Genomic DNA, 20,793 nt, shown 5'->3' with positions numbered 1-20,793 from the left:
TCTTCTCAAAAGACTTTCTAGTGATAGAGATTTTCTTTTTTCAATTACAGTGGCTTCTCATGACCAAATATTATTCATTAACTTGATTGCCTAAGGATATCAAGCTCCAGGGGAAACTTGTGTTCCTGTATGATTGGCAAGATAATTAGGAAGTGAAATAATGCAAATCCCACTGCAGGCAGCCATCAAAGATTTACTTATTTACTCTTTGAATTCAAAGTGTGTCATATCATACATCCTTTCTTTCTTTTAAGGTTTTTCTAACTGTAGGTTTATTACCAACCTTCAGCATGCACCTTTTGCAGGGACAGGAGGCTTTATGGGCTCAATCAAGTTGGGCTGGTAAATCCACTGAGATTTTCAGTCTGCAGTATCACCTAGATAACACAGGCTAAATTACACTTTTGCTTTTACTAGCTTTTGATTTTAAGCTCCTGGGTCACAGCCTTTCATTCTTTATTTGTAGAGTATCTACCACAATTAGAGCCTATACATGATATGGAAGCACAGGCATAGAAGCCACTGATGGCAGCAAGAGTTCTGCATCCTCCAGGAAGGTGGAATATTGGGTATAGGTTAGAGACATTTTATATGGAGTTTCCTCCAGCCTTCCCCATTAACAGAGACCAGGGTAAGCTCATCTCAGTAATTGCTGCATCCAGGCAGCAGTAGCAAGTGGACGATTAAATGAGAGAGCTGTATAGATGTGGTCCTGTTGAGGATGGCCTTCAGTAAGTAAAAGTCACTTATAAATTAAACATGTAGCAAAACCTTACCAAGTAAAAGGTATCTTATGAAGTTCTGACAGTTTCTCACTGACAGAGGTAAAACCTGAGAAGCAAGACTATTAGTGGAGTTACTCTGATGGTTGGACTAAAATGCATCTGGCAAAAATAAAATTTAAAAAAAATCAATATTCTTGCTAATGAGAGCCAACATTTATCTTACAGGGAACCTGAAGTTTTGCCTTCTGATTCTGAACCAGCCTTTCAACAAAGGTCATTTCCATTGTCTGTGGAGCAGAGGTAATAATAACTTACATACATCTTCATTTGGTTATTTTCTTAGCTGTTACCCAGCTAATGTACTTCGTGTCTGTTGAATTGTAGTGTGGTGATTTCCTCTTTACTAGTGCAACCTTCTGGTGAGGGTGTGAGCTGGCAGAGTATGTCCCTTGTTGCTGAATGCAGCAAATGAGCTGATTATGCAAATTCTGCATCCCTGCATTGCACACGTCAGAGGGAACTTTGTGCGCTGATCTGTGTAAGACTGCAGCTTTTCAGAGGCTTCTCAGGAACAATCATTGTTTTGCTGACAAAGTGTAGCAGATCAATGGTGCATTTAAGAGTCTGGAAGTGAGCATTTCTTTAAAGGTCATCAGTGAAAAGTGTTAAATTTAATCAAAATAAAATGAACCGTGTAGATACTAAGTTGTGAAAGCGGTGGGGAATTTGCGTGCTTGTCAGAAATATGCAAATCAGATTTCACTACTCCTTTGTTAAATATGCACAGTGCTAATCATCATCTCTGGTATGATAGCTTCAGATTTGCTGACATTTTGTGGAGATATGTAAATCTCTACAAGCTTGAAGCTATTAATTCCTCCATGCAGGAATGTAGTCCTTCAGAAGCTTTCTGAAAAGCCCCAGGAGCTGTATCTAACTTATTCCCAGGATAGGAACCTTGCAGAGAGATTCCTCTTAACTGACTGGAGCAGATAGAGCTATCTGGTTGCACCATAGGCATAAGGACTGGCAGGGGGGAGCTGTACAGTTAAAAGGAATTGAAATAAGGGATGAGGTGAGCAGGATATACTCATAGCACTTAATTCCAATAAACCCAAATTAGGTACCCATATAGCCAGAGGAGTGATAAAAAAAGGAAGATAGTTATACAAGATGATTCAGAGCATCTGAACAAGTGCTGTACCCCAAACAGACTCACTTTCATTTGCATAATCAGCAAGAAAGTAACAAGTGCTCAGTGGAAGGGTTGTTCAGTTATTTTAGAGATGTGATTCTACATATTTTTTTAATTTAAAAAGAGACACTGAAAGACCCACTTTTTATTGAAGAGACAAGGAAACAAGGTGAAGCATTTGATCTTATTTCTTTGTCCCACCTTTCCTGTTTTCAGGATTGGGGTTAAAAAAAGAGACAGTAAACCAGACACACACAGTTTCTGAATGGCAGTATTTAGTGTCTTGTAGTACCTTGCATGTGTTGCTTTAGATCTGTATTTTGTTGATCAGTATTTTGTTTTGTCTGTCCTTTATATTTTTAAATCTTCCTCATTTGATCAAACCATGGGCCATAGTGTTCTTACTGTAATACTAATGAGCCTTTAAACTGTAGTGCTTCTGTAAAGGGTTGAAACAAGAAACTGAATAAAATCAAGTGGGCCAAACATAGTTTTGAATTAGACAATCTCAATGGGTCCCTGTTCTCTGAGCATAAGTGTTTTGAAAGTGATCACTAGTGCTGTAAACAGTTTTTCAAGGAATTTGTGGGAGGAGCAGAAGTCCTAATTAAGCTATTAAGACTTTTGCTGGTAGATTACTTTAAGAAATAGGTGGATATTTTTGAAGTAAAAGGACAGATGGAGGTGGTTAGATGGTAAACATGAAATGTTTTTCTTCAAAGCATCTCAGCTGCAGCAAACCTTAGTGAATCCAGGACAAGGTTTTGGTAATGCCTGGCTTACAGCGCTAGTGGACTACTTTAGGTGTCAGCAGTTTTCTGGATCCTGCTTCTGGAGGAGCATTAGCACAGGTACTGTTGCAGGACTAGGAGAACCTGGGAGGTTTGATATGTGAAGTTCTGAAGGAATCATCCTTAGGAACAATGCTTGATGACCAGGGGTATATGCTTGAGATATCATAAAGGAGAGATGAGAAGGAAATAATAGGGCTGTTAATCCACAGAATATTGCAAGCTACACAAACTTGGGGAGAAAGGGAGAGAAAAATGCAAAGGAAAAGTAAGATAAAATATTGTCCCACTTCTCTGAGTTACAGGAATCTTGGGTTGTTATACTCAGTACAGAATGCTGAGCTGTACTTTTTTCAAGTAGTCTGGGTCCTATTGTCCTGGTTTGGGGCAAGTTTGGGAGGAAAGCAAATGATACAAGCATCATCAAGTTACCCGACGACACCTATCAAAATAACTTTTTTGTTAGTCCTGTCACTTTAGTGTCAAGTAAAAAGTAGTGTGATGTGAGATGTTGTAAGTTTAAAAAAAGAAAAATCCCATCAATAAGTGGCTATTCTAGGCTAAAATCATCCCAGGTGTAACTCCTCTTGACCTTGAGAAAAAGTAGTTACAGCTAATTAACCTTTGTCTTATTACACACATTTATGAAATCTATTTTTACTGACATACTTTTTAAAGAACTATTTCAGTCAGTACAAGTTTGCATGAACTTCCTTCTTTGTGCTTTGTGAAGGACACTGAAATCACATTTCATCACTTCCAAGAGACCTCTTTTACCATTCTTGCCATACAAGCTGGATAAGTGACAATAGTGAAGGAGTACAAGCCAAGGACTATATGATTTTAGTCTATTATAGATCATTACTGTAATGAATCAGTCTAGAATATGTTCACTTGTTTGGTATTTGGTACAGTCATGCAGTATTAGTGCTGTCCTAAAAGCAGGATGGATGAAATGCTGGAGAAGGGACAGTTTGCAAAAGCAGGATGAAGAGAAATTTAAGAGAATAGATCAGTAAAGGGCAATAAGAGGTAATGTGGAAAATATGTTGAACAGTCAGGACCCTGCTTTTCTCAGAGCTGCACATTTTTCTGTCTGTGAGTTTTCTATAAGGAAGACTGGATCCAGTAGGCCTTACCTTAACAACACTCTCATGCATCCTAAATCCCTGCTTATGCAAAGTTTCTAGCTCCTGGTTTGAATCCTATTTAATTTAAAAAAAAAAAGGTTGTGAAAAAATCCAGTTTGAATTAGTCTCTGGGGCTACTTCTCAAGTGATTTCAAATGTAAATATATCTTTCACAGAACTGACTGTGAGTTGAAAGTCTGAAGCTGTCTTTATGTTAAGTTTGAAAAGTACAGAAGCCCAGGTTTTACAGAAGCACAGAATGGGCTTTCTAGGGAGTAAATGAAAGTTCCTGAGACTTTGATTCTGCTTTTAAAAATCTCTTTAATCAGAAATGCAATGACTTACTTATGCCAAGAATTACAGCCATGTCTAGTGCTGAGTGCTCTGATTTTTTGATGTCTCCCTAGGGAAGAGGCAGAAGTATTGAAGTGCTGAGAAATCACCTCAGTGAAATTTGTCTTAAGTTCAGGATCTGAAAATTGTTTCTTGTTTCTGGAAACATTACCCCTACAAGCTACTCAAATGATGCAGAATTTTCTTATGTCTCTGCTTTAAGATAGGATGTTAAATGGCTGTACATTGCAGAGTGCTTTCCACTCTTAAACATTGACAATGACAGCTGTAAGAACAAGGAGTTATACTCTTGAAAATAAGATTATTATTTAAAAAGAGTAAAATGACAACATTCTATAGCAACCTGATGACATTGGGCTTTAGAGTAGGAAAATGTGTCCATGTGTGTTTTTTAGTTCTCACAATGGTTGTGATACATTGGCTGCTGTGCCTCCCTCAAAAGGATTGTGATTTCTTTCTACAAATAAACACTTTCCATGAAAGCTTTCAATCAAACAAAACATGTTGAATAACTTCAAATATTAGCCATTCATACTGCCAAATGTCCTTGGCTAATGTATTAGAATAAGCTACCAACATCCCTTTGGAATGGGCTGACTGAATCCTCACTTGTGGGAGGTGTGTTTAATGTTGGGCAAGTTGATAGAAAGGAGACATCGATGAAATCAGACTGCAAAAATACCCTTCAGGTGCACATCCCTAAACAGTCTCTTCCATAGACAATTCTTTCCAGTGAGGGAACTTGAGGTCTAGCTCCATCTAAAATGATATATAATAGACAATGTGACCAACCACTTCATATGCACAGTATATGGGCGTTTTATGACACCTTGTAGATCATGAAAATGGAGGAGCTTCAGAAAGAGGAATGTTGCTCACCCTGGGGGCTCCAGCTCTATATTGTGTGTGGGGTCTATATACTGAGATAACAGAAAGCATTCTTCTACAGCAGCAGTGTAGTAAGTCAAATGCAAACTCTGTTGTCTTCAAATGGTATTTTCTTAGACTATTTATGTTGTGATGGCTTATCCATAAACTGAGTTTTGTCTATCAATACCCATATTGCAACTTCTCAATCAAAGCAGATGTTGCATTCTAAATCTTCTCTTGAATGTCAGGCAACTTTCCTGTCAAGGCCAGCCTACTCTTGAGTGAAAATGCCAATAGTGAATGGTTGGTTAGCACCTAGAGGTGAGTGACTGTGCGTTACCAAATATCTCTCCTTACTAAACCATCAGATCAGAGAAGGTGCTGATATGTATCAATGATTTCCAAGTCATCTGTCTTTGAATGCCACATGTTCCCATAAATTTTATGTTCCATAGACTTTTGTCTGCAATGTAATTGGTGATTGATATTTTGAATGCCTTCAGTTGAGGTTTAAGAGGGCAATAAGATACAAGTAGCAATACAAAGTTCACGTATCAGTTCAGATGTACAGAGAGGAAGGTAACAGATCAGTTGGAACAGTTTTAATGTCTTAGAGCAGAAGAAAAGATATTGTAGTTTCATAAGAGCTTAGCACTTTCCCTGGTGCTATTTTTTTTTTCTCTATGACTAATACCTTTCCCTTTAGTCTTTAGGGGTTTAACTCACTACACTTCCAGAATTATTAGGGTGTGCAGCCATCCACTTGCCCTTTTACCTGTCATCCAACGAGCTTGCCTTGTTGGCATATGGTGAGCTTTTTTCTCACCTTTTATTTTCATTTCTAGCTGAACTTACTTGTAATATATCTCAAATTTGTACTGGACCCAGAATTGGCAGTTGGCATAAAACTTGAGGGAATTCAGAGCAGCTACTATTAATAAATAGGAAAATGTTCATAAAAATGGTGATTGGGATGTCACATGGACTTGTATGCTTTATTGCACTTTTGAGCAGGCATCCAGAGTAGCAGTAACTCTTACTGCTGGCCTCAGCTAAACTACTCTGTTCTCCACTGAGAACAGAGGGACTCTGTTCTATTAGACTTCTAAAACATCAATATGAAGTTCATTTTTCCACATTTGAATCAAAACAGGAATATAATTTCTAGTTTGTATTTAATACCTTAAATTTGATGTTCTGACACTTAATTTAGATTTAAACAACATTTTGTTATGGTGATGTGCCTGTTGTTGGATTGCATGAGAGTTAGGTCCTTCAACTACAGGGGTCCTTCAACTACAGGAGTCTGAGAGAAGTTATTTCAAGTGTTCTCAAGGGTAGAGAATCTATGATATACTTTAGGAACAAGAAAATCTGGCCCTCTCTAGGGCTGGCTACACCATCCTTTAAGCTTGGACATGAACCACATTTGGAAAAGTTCTGTGAGATCATAGAGTCCAGCCTTTGATTGATCACCACCTGGCACTACGTGCCACATCCAGTTGTTTCTTGAACATCTCCAGGGACTGTGACCTTGCCACTTCCCTGGGCAGTGCACATTGCACAGTGCACAGCTGCATTTAACAACCCTTTCAATGAAGAAATTCCTTCTGATGTCCAGCCTGAACCCTCCCTGGAGCTGTTTGAGGTTACATCCTCTTATCCACCAGATAAGAGGATGTAACCTCTTATGGATGTGTAACTTGTTACCTGGGGAAAGAGGCTGACCTTCACCTGGCCACAACCTGCTTTCAGGCAGCTGTAAAGAGTGATGAGGTCTCCCCTGAGCCTCCTTTTCTCCAGGCTAAACAACCCCAGCTCACTCAACCACTCCTCACAGGGCTTGTGTTCCAGACCCCTCACCAGCCTTGCAGCCCTTCTCTGGAGCCTTGTAGCTCCAGCACCTCGGTGGTTTTTTTTTAATGAGAGAAAACAAAACTGGACACAGGACTCAAGGTGTGAAGTAGGATCTGGCTCTTAAGACGTGCAGTAGTTTGCACTACAAGGGATTTTGGGAAGAGAGCTTTTGTAGATTGCACTTTCCCTATGTCTCTGTATAAGCTTGATATCAACCAGCTTTTCAGTGGTGAACTGGAAGCTTAAATTTCTCTTTAGAAAACCAAGCTTAAAACTCCAGAAATATGATAAAATTATTCTATTTGTGACACATATATTGTTAATGCCTTTCTGGTTCAGAATTTGGGCTCTTGAGAGACATAGCTTAGCTGTGTGGACAATTTAAAAGGTAGATCTTGGTGCTTTTTGAGAATTTTTAGACAGTTATTGGCAAAGCTGAGGACAGCTGATCTAGGCCTTTGGCATGGTTCAAGTTCCCTCACCATAGTAGAAGCTGTGACAGAATGAGATCTCTAGATAAATTTTGAGACACAGTCAGTTGAATATGCTTTGTTGTTGATTTTTAGTTCTCTGAAAATCCAGCAGCAGGAAATTCTGAGATCTAAAATAATTTTTTGTTTGTTTTATGTATTTCAGATTTTGTTTGAAAAATTAAAAAAAAATAGAGTAATTAAGATTCCCCTCTGTGATGCTTTGAAAAACTAAACCCCGCTGAGCTGAAGTTCAGAGTAACAGAACAATAGAGAATTACTTTGAAGTACCAGTGAGAAGCATAACAGATGATTACAGCACAAGGAAAAAAATGGGAGGTTATTACAGTGCTTTTTCTATGAAGCCAGGATGCAAATCCCATTTGGGGAGTTCTATTGTTACAAGATTTGCTGTATGGAAGCCTTTGATAGCATCGTGCTATATATCTGCTTACCATGATGTTTCCCAGAGGACCGTTGAAAGAAGGAGCTTTGGAAAATACTGTCAGGAGAGTGCTTTGGAGCACCCCAAGCAGAAAGAGAAGCATAAGACAATAGGCAAAAAAGATTATTCATGGCTCATTTTATTAGTGGTTGGAGAAGAGCAATTGTCCTGGGAATGAACTCGAGGAGCAGAGGTGAATGCATGAGGTTAGCATAAGTAAGACCTGTGTCAAAAAAGAGCAGGTTTTTAATCCCATGAAAGGAACTCTTGGATTTTCACTGCCTCAAGCTACACAGCAAAAAGTGTATAAAAACATTGTTTCTCAGGGAGTTACTACAGGGCAAAAGTATTATTTTCACAGCTAGAGTTTAGCATGAATCCATTACTAGGGTGAAGTGTTAAGGTCTTGTAAAATATGGATGTTATATAGGGTTGTCAGTGACAGGGTCTTCTCATTGGCTCTAATGGCCTTTGGATCAAACCATTGTGTTATAGTCTTCCTTTTTCTCTTACTCCAGGGTTGCCTTAGGGCAGACAAACCTTTTTTTAATAGTAAGGAAATAAAAAAAAAGGAAAACTAAAGAAAAAAAGGTCTCAAGAAGCCCACAGTGGTACAAGTGACTCACCTTGATCCAGTGGTGATTTCACATGATGATTGCTTTTTAAAAGTGGATTTTTTTTTTCTTTTTAATTTGCCTGAGTCTTGTTATATTTCCAGACTTTGAATTTTAAAAGTTTTTATTACCTTATTACCATGACTGCGATTATGACTAGCTCAGCCAGTGAACAGTTTAACTCTTCTGTAATATGTTGAGACTATGCTAGTATTTATTAGCTACTTGACTGGTGGGGTGTGCATCCTTCACTGTGTTCAGTGCCTGAAGGGACAGCAGTAGTTTGAGAATATGGATGTTGGACTGCTGGTTTTTTCATCTGAATGGTATACATGCTGTCTGGCTCACCCATATTATAAAGTATTAAAATTGAACTGTAAATTCATATAGTCATAAAATAGCTAAAATTTCTGCTCTACTCGTTGTCTCTTCTCTTTTGTAAAGTAGGCTGTTTTGTTAAATTTCAGCATTATCTAAATGTGTTACTAAAATATTCTGTGCATTTACATTTAGAAAACAGCATGGTAGGATTATTTTATTTAATGTGTAATTGGTTAAATGTTAGCCAAAAATGTAGCACATAGAAGTGGAACAGATTTTGTGGTTATTAACATCATTTTTTCTTGCAAGTTAACAATTCATCTAATACTCTGAAAAGACAATGGCGATGTATATCAATCTGTCTTTGGTTTCATCTACAGTGAATCACATTGGAACAGAAACAAAACATTGTCAAAGGTTTTTCATTGGGGAAAATTCCACTGACCTCAGAAATAATGGGGACAAACTATAATTTTTGGGGGTGTTTTATTATCATCTTCCATTGTTGGAATCTTTATGACTAGCACAGCCTGATGTAGAAGCTCTTGATATCAATATTCTATCAGTTTCTTTGAATTAATTTGGTTCAGAACTCCATAAAATTCTTTCTTTAAAGAGGGCCTCCCTCTGTTTTCACTGAAATAAAGTTTGATGTTAATTTGGATGTCCTGGATAAGGTGTAACCACAAGAATCAATGTTGGTTCAATGTCAGATGCATTAGCACTGAAATAATTTGGTACTTTGGAGAATGACTATCATTCTGTTGGATTTTCTTTTGAAAAACCCCAGCTCCTTCAAACCTTTGCTGCTTATGTTCAGATCCCAAGAACCCTTATGTTCTGGCTCATTGGGAGTTCTGTTTCTGGCAGTAGAAGTCATTAAGCAGGTAACTGTGTTTTTTCTTGTCTGAATGTGCACTTGTCTTTCAAGCTTCTTGATGTTACCTACAACAAACCCTTAGCTTTAGGCCCTAGCTTCCAGAAGCCCATAGCTGTCCATAGTGTTAGCTTGGTGTTTGTGAGGTGTAATGAGCTATGACTAATACTCTGAAATAATTATCAGGTTAAACTGGATAGTAACAGAACAGCATGCTTGAAATGTCTTTCTTTTGAGGGGGAAAAGAGAAAAAGGGGCTGATTTGGCACTGCAAGTCTTTGAAGAGGCCCCAAACATTTTTGAAGTGCAAGAATTGGAAAGGTTCACAATGCATTTAGACTGACCTATTTGGCAACATAAGTGTCCTAAGAAAGAACACAAACTCGTAACATGCTGTCACAATGACTTAAAATTAACTTGGGGATATGCTAGTTCTGTACATTGCTTATAAAGTTCAGATTTTTACAAAGAATTATGAGTAAGTTATTTAGCCTGTGAAAATACATGCTTCAACAAAACAACAAGCTCAGGTTTTAGTACAGGATTAAGGTGGGTCCATTGTAGTTTTATAGTCCTTTGAGGTACAGGGCAAAAGTGGTGTAAATGTAGTGTCTGGTCCAAATCATACCAGAAGTAAAATACTTTGATTATCTCTTGGTTTTGGATGCCTAATTGCCAACTTAAATGGACTCTGGTTTCCTAACCTTCCCTTTTACCCAGCCAGGACTGGGAGGGAAGCTGAGCACTGAGCAGCTGAGACATGCAGTCATGTGGCACATCTTAACAGCTTGGCCTATGTTTCATCTTGATTTAAAATCACTGAAAACAGTGAATGTTTGAAAAGTCCACTTACTGTCTTGACAGCTAATCCAAGATAAAGGGAATGAGAATTATACCTTCTGTTCCTAGGAGGATAAATATTAACTCCCTTATTCCTTACACAGAGCACAACTATGAATAAACCTTTACAAAGCAGCAGTGCAGTAGAGTTTCTCATTCTCTAAAACTTCCAAACCTGAAGAATTTTAGCAGTCAGAAGAATTTTCTAGATAAGCCTGTATCACAAAACTAGTGTAGAAATTATTTTTCTAACTTTTACAGTTATTTTCTTGCTATCCTAGTTTTAAGTAAATGTGAAAAATCATGTTCTCTGTGGTGGATGCTGCATTTGAAGGCACCTCTGTGGTCGTTCAGACTTAAATCTTTTCATTGCTAAAAAGATGTGCAGTAATTACAGATCTGGAACATAATTGCTGATGAGATTTCTAGAGAAAGTGATTAATAACAGGAAAATGTGCTCAAGGAGTCACAACATTTGGTCATTGTCAAATGAATTGCCCTTAGCATGGCATAGATCATGTGTCAACTCTGTTTAACTGAGCTGTGTAATCATTTTGACAAATATATGCAAGGCTGACTTAAAGTATCAGAAGGTGTATTTACATATCAGGAAAGGCTTTAGACCATCAGAAGAGGCTCCTGTTGGCAGTAGTAGTCTTACAAAGAGCTTTGAGGAGGTTGAACCCTCTGAATATCTCACAGAACTGTCTGGTTTGGTTCCCTTCTGTGCTTATTTTGATTTGCTTCCCGAAATTGAATAACTGTTACAGAAGTTATGGTAGGAACAGAAAGTGAGAAAAGACATGGACAGAAGGAGAAGATTGAGCAACATGTCCAAGTACATAGAGAATTACTGTATAATCCATCATTTTTAGGGCAAAAATAAAAGGTCAGAACAAGTGGGATTGTAACCAGTTTTAATTCCTGAATCTATTAACATATTGAGGAAGTAGACTGGTTCTTCAAATCTGTCTATACATTGTTCTTGGTGGTATTATATTAATAACTGTGATCTTATCAAAGATGTTTGGCAAAAGTCAGTTTCCCTTTTTTAAAAATTTATTTTTGTGGACCTGTCTTTCCCTTTGCTTCCTGAAGGAGCTGAGGAAACGTAAGAGGGTGCATGAGGCATAGTGAATGTCTGCTTAATCTCACACTGACAAGGTTTAAAGTTTCTTAAGTAGTAGTGCACTGGGTCCTCCAGTTATCTCTCTCTTAACTTGGGATATTTAGCTGAAGTTTATCAGTTTCCTAGGTTGATGCCAGTGTTTTCCTCAGTCAATGGACAGAGATTTGAGTTGTCTTCTGGATCACCATAGAAATTTAGCTATATATGCTAGATACCTATAATTAAGGAGGTGTGGAGACCTGAATAGGAGCCCAGATGTCAGGTTATGTTCTCTTCTTTTTCCTTTGTCAGTGCAGTGCAAAAAAAAGAGGCAAGCAAATTCTGTGGGAGTCTATAGTTAGTCTGCTCTATTTAATCTAAGTGTTGTCTTCTACTCTCAAGTCTTTCCCATTAGCCATGTCAAACTTTCTTTCTTTCTGTATTTAGCAACAGGAGAGGGACAATAAGGGTAAGGCCCTGGAGACTGCAAAGCTATCATCTAATGCTGAACATGCTGTGGTTGTGGTTTTCCTTGACCACCTCTTTTTCTGTAGGCCTATGCACCTTTGTCAGAGAGCAACATTCTCATCAGGACTTGGTAAAACCCAGATACATATTAACAAGGCATCCAGAGCTGACCTTTTGTCTGGCAGGGAGATTGCTGATGCTCTTAGCAGTGATTTGTGAACTCTGCTTTCCTTGGTGAATTTAGGATCTGTTTAGTGTTTAAGATTACTTCTAAATCACGCATTAATTTTTATTGCTTTTTCTTCAGATCTATAGATTTGAGTGAGCATTAATGCATCTCTCATATTTCATTAGTGACTATAGTGCTTCATATCCTTTATATTCACCTTCTAGAAATGCTTTGGCAGCGGAACTGACTATGCCAAAATGCATAAGAAAGGATAGAAATAATAAATGCACTATCAATCTGGCTGACACAGTTCAACATTTTAAGTTTTGTTTGTGACCCACTGTTCATCTCTGGCAATTTGAATATACATATGCAGTGTCCTTTTTAAAAATGTGTGGGACAATAGGGAGGCTCTAGTGTTATTAGCATAATAAATCTTTACTAAAACGGTTTTCTTTTATATTGCAAGGGCATGCTGCTGCAGTTCACTTTTAGATATTAAATTTAGAGGTGTGAAAAATTTGTTGAAGTCCACTGCAAGTCTTAGCAGGGTTGTGTGGGGGGGATTTTTTTTTGTGGGGGCTTTGAGGTTTTTTGTTTGGCCTTTTTTGTGTGTGTGCAGCCTTTTTTCTTTTGTGAGTGTGCTATCTTATCCTACTGGGACTGCTTATAATAGCATAATAGCATGAATAACTGCACACTGAACCTTTGTCCTTGCTGATGCAGTAGCATCAAACTGTCTAGGCCACTCCTTTGTGAAGGTAGTGCAGGATGCTGTAGTTGATAATCCATATTACTAGCCATAAAAGGTTGGGGAAAAGGATTTTTGAGACACTTCAGGGCAACAAATTTACATTTTTTATGTTGTGTTTGCAGTGAAGAAGTATCCAGCTCCTTCCCAGCTCCAGAAGAATGACAAAATCATTGCTTCCAAACTGAATGCACTGCTAAAAGGAAATTGTAAAAGATTTTGTTCTGAATGGTTTAGGCTGTTCAAAGCCTATTAATCTCCTTACTCCTAGTTTGTTTGTAGTACTTTTCCTAGCACTGTATTATAAAAGAAGACTATCACTGTTTCCCATTAACTAATATAGTGCTCTGAAAGGGGCCTAATGATGTGTTTTCCTTCATTCACAGACACAGTTGTTGAACCTGGAAAAGAGGAACTTGAGTGGGTGTTGTTTTTTTCTTACTGAGAGGGCAAAGCCACTGTAGACATTCAGATGGGAGGTAAAAGTAAGTTTTAGACCCTAGCAGATACTGGGTATCAGTGGATTTGATAATGTCATGCTGAAGTCTTTAGCATCAGTGAATGGTAAGAAATACTACTCTCATTAGAGTCAAAACCCCTCTGATACAGACTGAAGAATTTTGAGTTCTGGTTTAGGAGACCTCTCCATAGGAAGAGATCAAAAGTCATTTGGGTCTGCTCCCTTGGGAGTTTATAGATTTCTTTTTCTACAATCAGTTAGGAGCTATTGGCTTTGCCCCAAGGAATCTAGAAAAAGTAGGATGTGGAAGTGGAACATGGATTTGTATGAGGGCACTGAGTCCTGACTTCTCTGGGGAAGATCTCCTCTCTCTGAACATGGAGGAGTGATTGTTTAGCTGCATGTTTCTTTAGGTCACTTCAGAAATTTTTCCAAGTCTAGAGGTGTTTCTGGTTCTCATGTGATACCTCATTTTCTGTTTGGGATTCGTCATCAGAATCAGAATTGGGTTTCAAATCATACTGCAAGTACTTACCCTGTGTGTAATGTGTCTGAGAAGTGCCAAATGTTTCCAGACACTGACAGAAATAGTGGAAAGGAGCATCTGGCACCACATTCAAGTTTGAAACATACATGTTCTGAGCCACCAATACTGTGATGGCATGTTACTGGGCTATCTTCCTGTTCACTCAGCATTTGAGATAGAGTGCTATAATAAACCAATTGCCACAGTGTCCCCTAGAGACTGAAAACCAACCATTCATTTACTTGTATTAAAGCAATGTTTGTTCAGGATGTTGTTTCTGTCTATTGGTAATGCTGCAGCACAGGCTTATTTTGTTTAGAAAAGGCATTCTGAATCCATGCTAGAAGCAGCTGAGGGAGAAGCCGAATGTGAAGTTTGACACACTGTATTTTCATGGAGAATATATGATATTTGAGCATTCCAAGAGAAATGTTGAAGTTGCAATATACCCAAGCATAAATCAGCATAAGGAATACTTTTTCAAAGTAGCCTGGAGAAGTTATGCCATTTAAAATTGGCAAGTTCCATCGCCTTCAGTTTTTGGAAAATCCTACTCAAATCATGTAAAAAATACATGTTTTTCTAATTGAGGTCCCCAGACTTTCTTTTCCTGATTTACAAATGAATGATGGGAAAAGATCCTATCATGCTAAGATGTGAGTATCCATATATCACGAGTCATCTTTCTGTGCATGGTGGTTGCTGAGATCTGTTCAAGTAGTGATGATGATCAAAGTTTATGGTTTCAAGACTTATGTAGAGTGTTTGGTTGTGGTAAGGAAGGAGTCAAAAGCCTTCATCAGTTGTGAAGGTTGTGTATAGCTATGTGGTAGTCTTCTTTATTTTTTTGTATGAGTTATTTCTGTTCAGAACATAGAGGTGGATAAATCTTCTTTGAGCCTTTGTTGGCAAAAGACTGCAAGTCTTGTAGCGATTGGTTAGCTTTTCTAGCACTTCATTAAATCGTGGCTTTGTGCCACCACACTCTTTAAAGTATGGTGGGCTGTGGATGATGAGCTGGCATTCCATTCTGGATGTCAGCATGTGTAGGAGCATAAATCACTAATTTGCACGATGGTAGAATCTCAGGTTTCCACAATAATGCTCATCCAGACAAAACCCAAATAGCAACACCTTCCCAAGTAACACTTCCCTTGGATAAGCATTCTTTGGAGGAATGCAGCAAAATGAATCCTTAATGTTAGGAGCCATTTTTCAATCTCAGCTTTTTTTATCTGCCAACTTTCTGTTGGAGTTTAATCTATTAAAGTTCCAAATGAGTGTGAATTGTGAATTCCAGTTCATTGCCCTCTGATATTATTTAGACCGCAAGACTTGTGAAATGGATTTTATTGACACGTTTGAAAGTTAACCCTCTCCTATGCTCCTGTGCCATGGATAGCCTCTGAATGTACAGGCCTTATCAAAATCTTTAATGTAAAAACTTCAGAAATGTAAACAAATACTGATGGCTTGGGCTGAAAATAAATTACATTTGTGTCACTCAGAATTTTAATTCTTTTCAGTAGGTTCATGAGGAAGTAATTAATCAACTAATGTTTGATACCAAGGTATTTATTCAGATATTTTACAGCATTTGCTTTTATTTGCAGCCATAGGCACTTGGGACAGAAGTTCTTTTCCTACTCATGTTAAAAGTAGTTGTTTCCTTGCCTTCAGTCTCAGTTTCAGAAAGAAGTGAATATCTCAGCTGCCTTCACTGCCCTCGCTAATAGACCTCATCACTCTCCAGAGTAGTAAAGTCTTTGTGTGAGTTATCCTTCCTTAGGAGAAGAAGGGAGAAGTTTCCAATAGGATGAGCTGTCTATACAGCATTAATAAGACACTTTATTTCTTCCCTCCCTCACCCTACCTTCAAAGATGCTATAATGGAAAACAGATATGGTCAACTGCTTCAGCTGTTTCCCATTCTTTATCTGAAAGTTACATTTTTATAAGTGGCTCATAAAAGAGTAATAAATTCTGATTTGCTAAAAACCATCTGGTTAATGGATTGTTTCAGAACTATTTATAATAGGATCTATCTATGTAATTAACAGTTAAAGGCACAAGCAGTTTGTTTTATAAGATGCATATGGCCATTGTTTATTAATCCTTTGCAAGCAATGTGTGGCTGCATTCTAAATTCCAGGACAGATTTTGTTTAAAACAAGTGTAATATTGAGTTAATAACTTTAAATACCTTGTCTGCCTTCACCAGCGTGTGCTGTTCTGGAAGGCTTACACCTTGGATTTAAATCTAGTGGTTGAAAACAGCAGAACCTGATGAAGGCAGATGCAGCAATAGGGCCTGAATTTGGTCAGCCAGAGCAATGGGTTGTAGAATACATGGGTGTAAATCTCATCTTCCATTCAATTGGAAGGACAGACACTACGAGAGTTCAAGACAGAGATACAAAAGGCAGTGGTTTGTTCTGATGTCTCTATGGATGTGCAGGGCTGAGTTTTAGATAGAATTTGGCAGCCTTTCACCAAGTCCAGCCTCACCTCTCCTGCTTGTTTTGGCATACTGTTGCAGCTCCTCAAGGACTCACATGGCACAGCCAGCCACACGTGTCAAAAACTCTTAGGAACTACCACAGAGTTGCTGCTGACTGATAGGTTGTGTCTGAGGAAGTGTCACTCTGTCATGATTCAACCACTTTCATACCTTTAGAAATAAAATGAGAAGGACCTAAAGGTATCAAGTGGTTTTTATGTCCTTCTTATGACATTCAAACCTTTATTTGAGAGGTGGGATACCACACCCTACTTCCTTGGGCTGTGCATCCTCTTTGTGGTGCTCAAAAGTCTCCTTCAGCTTAAAATTATTTTCCTAAGTGTTTCTTTAAAAGTCCTCCAAAGATCCAGCAAAATAAAAATGCTTAGCTGATCTTGTGTGAAAAGAAAAAGACTGCAGACACACAGCAATTTCAGAGAAGCTGGCAGGAATTTTTAATGTGACTGAAAGTGTCTGAGTGACAAATTAGTAATAAAAATGTCACTAATTAGACCGTAGTAAAATCTTTATAATCAAAACTACTTGGGTGAGACTAAATATATTCAGATGATGGGTAGGCCAGATAATGGGAATCAGCTGAACAGAGAGACAAGCTGGCAGCTTGTTACAAAGGGAGGCTAAGAGACATGGTGGGTGTTTTGAATAAACAAGCACCTAACGTAATTACAGAGCATAGTCCAAAAGTAATAATGAAAGGGATAATTGGATGAAGAATATTAAATAGTAGGGAAACATTATGTCCCTTGAATGCAGGAGGACTGAGGCAGTGCTAGAATTTTGTGGTTTTATTGAGACAAGTAAGCCTGGCTTAAAACAGACCAAAATCTGCTCTATCAAAATGGGTCCTCTGTGCTCAAATGGGCCTTTTGGGTTTCCTGTTCTGCTGCCAGCACAAGTTCATGACATGGACATAAATAGGATTTGGGTCTGCAGCAGGATAAATTACCTCTTTAACCCAGCTTTTGGGTTAGCTGGTTTCCTCAGGTAAGAGGGCAGTTCTGTAGTAGGAACTGACATACTTCTGGGGAAGGGGAGGGGACACAAGGAGGTTTACTTTATCCTTGAGCAGCTGGGTTAAGAAATTAATTTTAGTAGAAAACATGCATGTCCACAGAATAAAGGAAGAATCCAAAGTCAGTACCAGCTACTATGTGAGAAAGAAAAACCTCCAGCCTTAGGGGAATGTCTTTTAAGCAGGAGCTTTTTGATTCATTGGTTGGTAAGTTGAACTGACTTACAGGGATGCTGTGATCCTTAAACTCATTTGTTCTGGTGGTTCTAATGCTGCATTTTTGTCATTCTTACCATCCCTTCCCAGGTGAGATTGTGGGAGAAGTACTACATTAAGTACCTAGTTTAGTGTTTTCATGTGAAGCAAATTTATGGTGCAGGGTGAAAGGGCCTTTGGTATGGAAAAGAAAACAACCTTGGGAAACAGTGCTACAGAACACGTAGGATAAAATGGCTCTGCTGACATTCAGCTTCAAGGTAATGCTTACATCCTCCAGAAAATAAATTGAGTGAAAACAACCTTATTCTGGTTTTTGGATTTTTTTTTTCATAGTTGATCCAGCTTTGCCACACCATAGCAAGACTAAACACAAGTGTGATTCCTTTTGTCTTTTCCAATGTGCTGTTGTAATCACTGTGATCCTGTACTGGTATTACTGAACTATCTCTTTTGTGTTGCAGTAGGATCATTTGTGATGATGGCAATCACAAAAGGACATTACTGCTACAGAAGCACTGTAAAATATCTATATAAAATAGGTATCTAAAATAAAAATTCTTTAAAATACCATTTTTTAACAACATTTGATTTGAAGCATCTGCATTATCTGTCCAGGAGGTCTTTCCTGGTGAAGGGGGACGCAGAAACATCTCCAGAAAGGCAGCTCAGAGTACTGACACTAACATACTGACCCAACTCACCCTGTTGGGCAGTCCTTCTGATTGCTGTGCAGAGATTTTTAGGATCAGTTAGGCAGGATGAATCAGGGTCAGCATGTCTATTTGAACCATTATTCCCCTTGATACTTGTAAGACCAGCTGGTTTTTTTTCTGCTTGACTTCCATCTGACACATAGAGGTTTGCCAAGAGCATCTATTTTTTTACATCCCCTCCATGCCCTCAGCCTGCCTTCTGACAATGCAGCTCTTCCTCACAGAGGGCCACCCTTTCATTTACATTATGCTTCATAAATAGTTAATACCTGGATGTTTTTCAAGCCTCTCCCTGGAGAACCTGGCATTCGCTCACCAAGAATTTACTCACAAATTGGTATCATGCTTGAGCAGTCAGTGGATGCTTACACCAAAGGTGACTGTGACTTCTGCTTAAGGTCAGATCCTTGCATCTTAATTGATAACTGGAGAAGAAGATGGGATTCATATTTAAATGGACTTCTCAGGAATGTACTCAGCTTTTCAACTAGCTATTAGCTTCTCAGTCACTATGTCACTGTAAAGGGTATTTATTACAGTGGGTGTGAGTTTTAATGCCAGCTTTAAAATAATGCTTACACCCTCTATAAAGAAGCACAGTCTTGCTTCCAAAAATGAACAGATTTCCCACAGGAAATCATGAGTGAACTAATTGGACTTTTATGGTTATCTTGTTGCAGTATATGCAACCATAATTTATGCAACCATAATTATTCACAGATTTGCGTCTGCCTTTCCTCCATGATGAAAGAAGTGTGTGTAGATTATTTATGCACCTGGATTAACTCAGTGAAATACTGAATGAGCTTGTCTGATGCCAATAGACAATGGTTATTTTACTCAAGAACACAGTGCTGGGGATTATGAAAGACAGCCTTGCTGGAGTAAAGGCTGATCAAACACAGAGTGCTGTGGTCAAATTTGCACTTCAGTTCCCTCTTACACCAGTCCTGCAATTTTGACCAGTGCTTGGGTGACTTCAGCAGCTTGTGAGTTGGAACACACTGGCAAGTCAGAAAGTCTGCAAGTATTTAACATAGCACTGCGTATTCCTGCATTTGTAAAAAATATTTTGGTAAAGGATATACACTGGATAGTGCAAACTCTTTTCCATGAATCCACACATAATAAGGAGTGCAGTAATTACTTAGAAAATTTCTAATTTAAAACACTTTATCTCCTTACTAAGTCAGTGGTGCTCAAGATACCAGTATTAAAAATTTATGTATTTCAATGGATATAAATGTGCAGTTTTCATTTATGTTTTCCTTATGGCCATATTGTGGCAGGGTAGCATAAGGCTTTCCATACACTAGCAATCCTTATATCTACTTGTGGAATATTCTTTTGTTGAGCAGCTTTCTAAAGTGCTTTTTCCTTAAGTCATTTCCATTACTAAGCAACTTACAGCCATGGAACATTTCTACATTATATATATTTAAATCATCAGCAGATAAGAAAATAGGTGGAACCCACATCTAAGAAAAGAATCACAAGATACTCAACTTTTAATGATATTAAGTTTCTCCAACCTGGAGATGTTAATAATTTAAATCTTTGTATTTTGGCTAGTGGTTGCTTAATGCCAAAAATAAATTTAAGTTGTGAAAAGCTGCTAGGCAATATGTACAAAGGTTCTTAATAACTTCAAATAAAAGTTGCAATCTGAGACAGGCTAATGATAACTGAAATCAAGCAAATGAACAGGCTGTTAAGGAACCTAGCTGGTTTATTTACAGATACAGGACTTTTCCTTAATTGATCATTGTTAGTGAATCCCAGTGCAAAATGAGAAGGAAGTCTGGCCACTGGGATATTTTTTAAATAGAGTATAACACTGTCTGATATATGTCTGTTAAAGGAAACAAAAAAGAGATCCCCACAAAGTTAGCTGCCCAGAAACATTGCAGTTAAAACATAGGATTGATCTGGCCATAGCTCAGTGCAAAAAATTATCTACAACCTGTTCTTGACCACACCACAGTTCATCCTTTCACATAAGCAATGCTATTTCTCCACAAGACTAGTCCAGGTGTACAAGCCAAGGTGCACTGTGCCTGTGTGTGGGGATGACATTGCAGTTCTTTGTGCCAGCTACTGGTAACTGCTGAGCATTGATAGAATAGCCTATTCCTTCTACATCCATGTAAAGTTACATCGCATAAGAGATATGCGGTTATGCTGTTTTTCTTTCAAAATAAATTCTGAATTGATTGATCAATTTATATTCATTTTGAGAGAGGGATAGAAGCATCAAAATAACAAGGTGCACTAGGCTTTGTGAATATAGGTAGCTAAGTGAAATAGGAGGAGTGGTGTTACCACTAGTTTCTCATCTAGTGTCTCACTGAAATTAT

At 38.2% G+C, this 20,793-nt stretch overlaps 1 protein-coding gene across 2 annotated transcripts in view; it reads left to right on the top strand.

Moving 5' to 3' along the window:
- TPK1 (thiamin pyrophosphokinase 1) overlaps positions 1 to 20,793 on the top strand; it is a 310,282-nt gene that overhangs the window by 64,182 nt on the left and 225,307 nt on the right. The window contains exon 2 of one of the 2 annotated variants that reach the window (XM_009093850.4): positions 951 to 1,025. The exons of the other annotated variant lie outside the window; for it this stretch is intronic. Coding sequence (XP_009092098.1) covers positions 951 to 1,025 — 75 coding nt within the window. The remainder of the gene's footprint in view (positions 1 to 950; positions 1,026 to 20,793) is intronic. 2 annotated transcript variants of the gene reach the window in all.

Source organism: Serinus canaria, chromosome 2, assembly GCF_022539315.1.
Source record: "Serinus canaria isolate serCan28SL12 chromosome 2, serCan2020, whole genome shotgun sequence".
NCBI lineage: Eukaryota > Metazoa > Chordata > Aves > Passeriformes > Fringillidae > Serinus > Serinus canaria.
The sequence above is the reverse complement of the archived record's forward strand: the minus strand, read 5'-3'. Positions and strand labels throughout refer to the sequence as shown.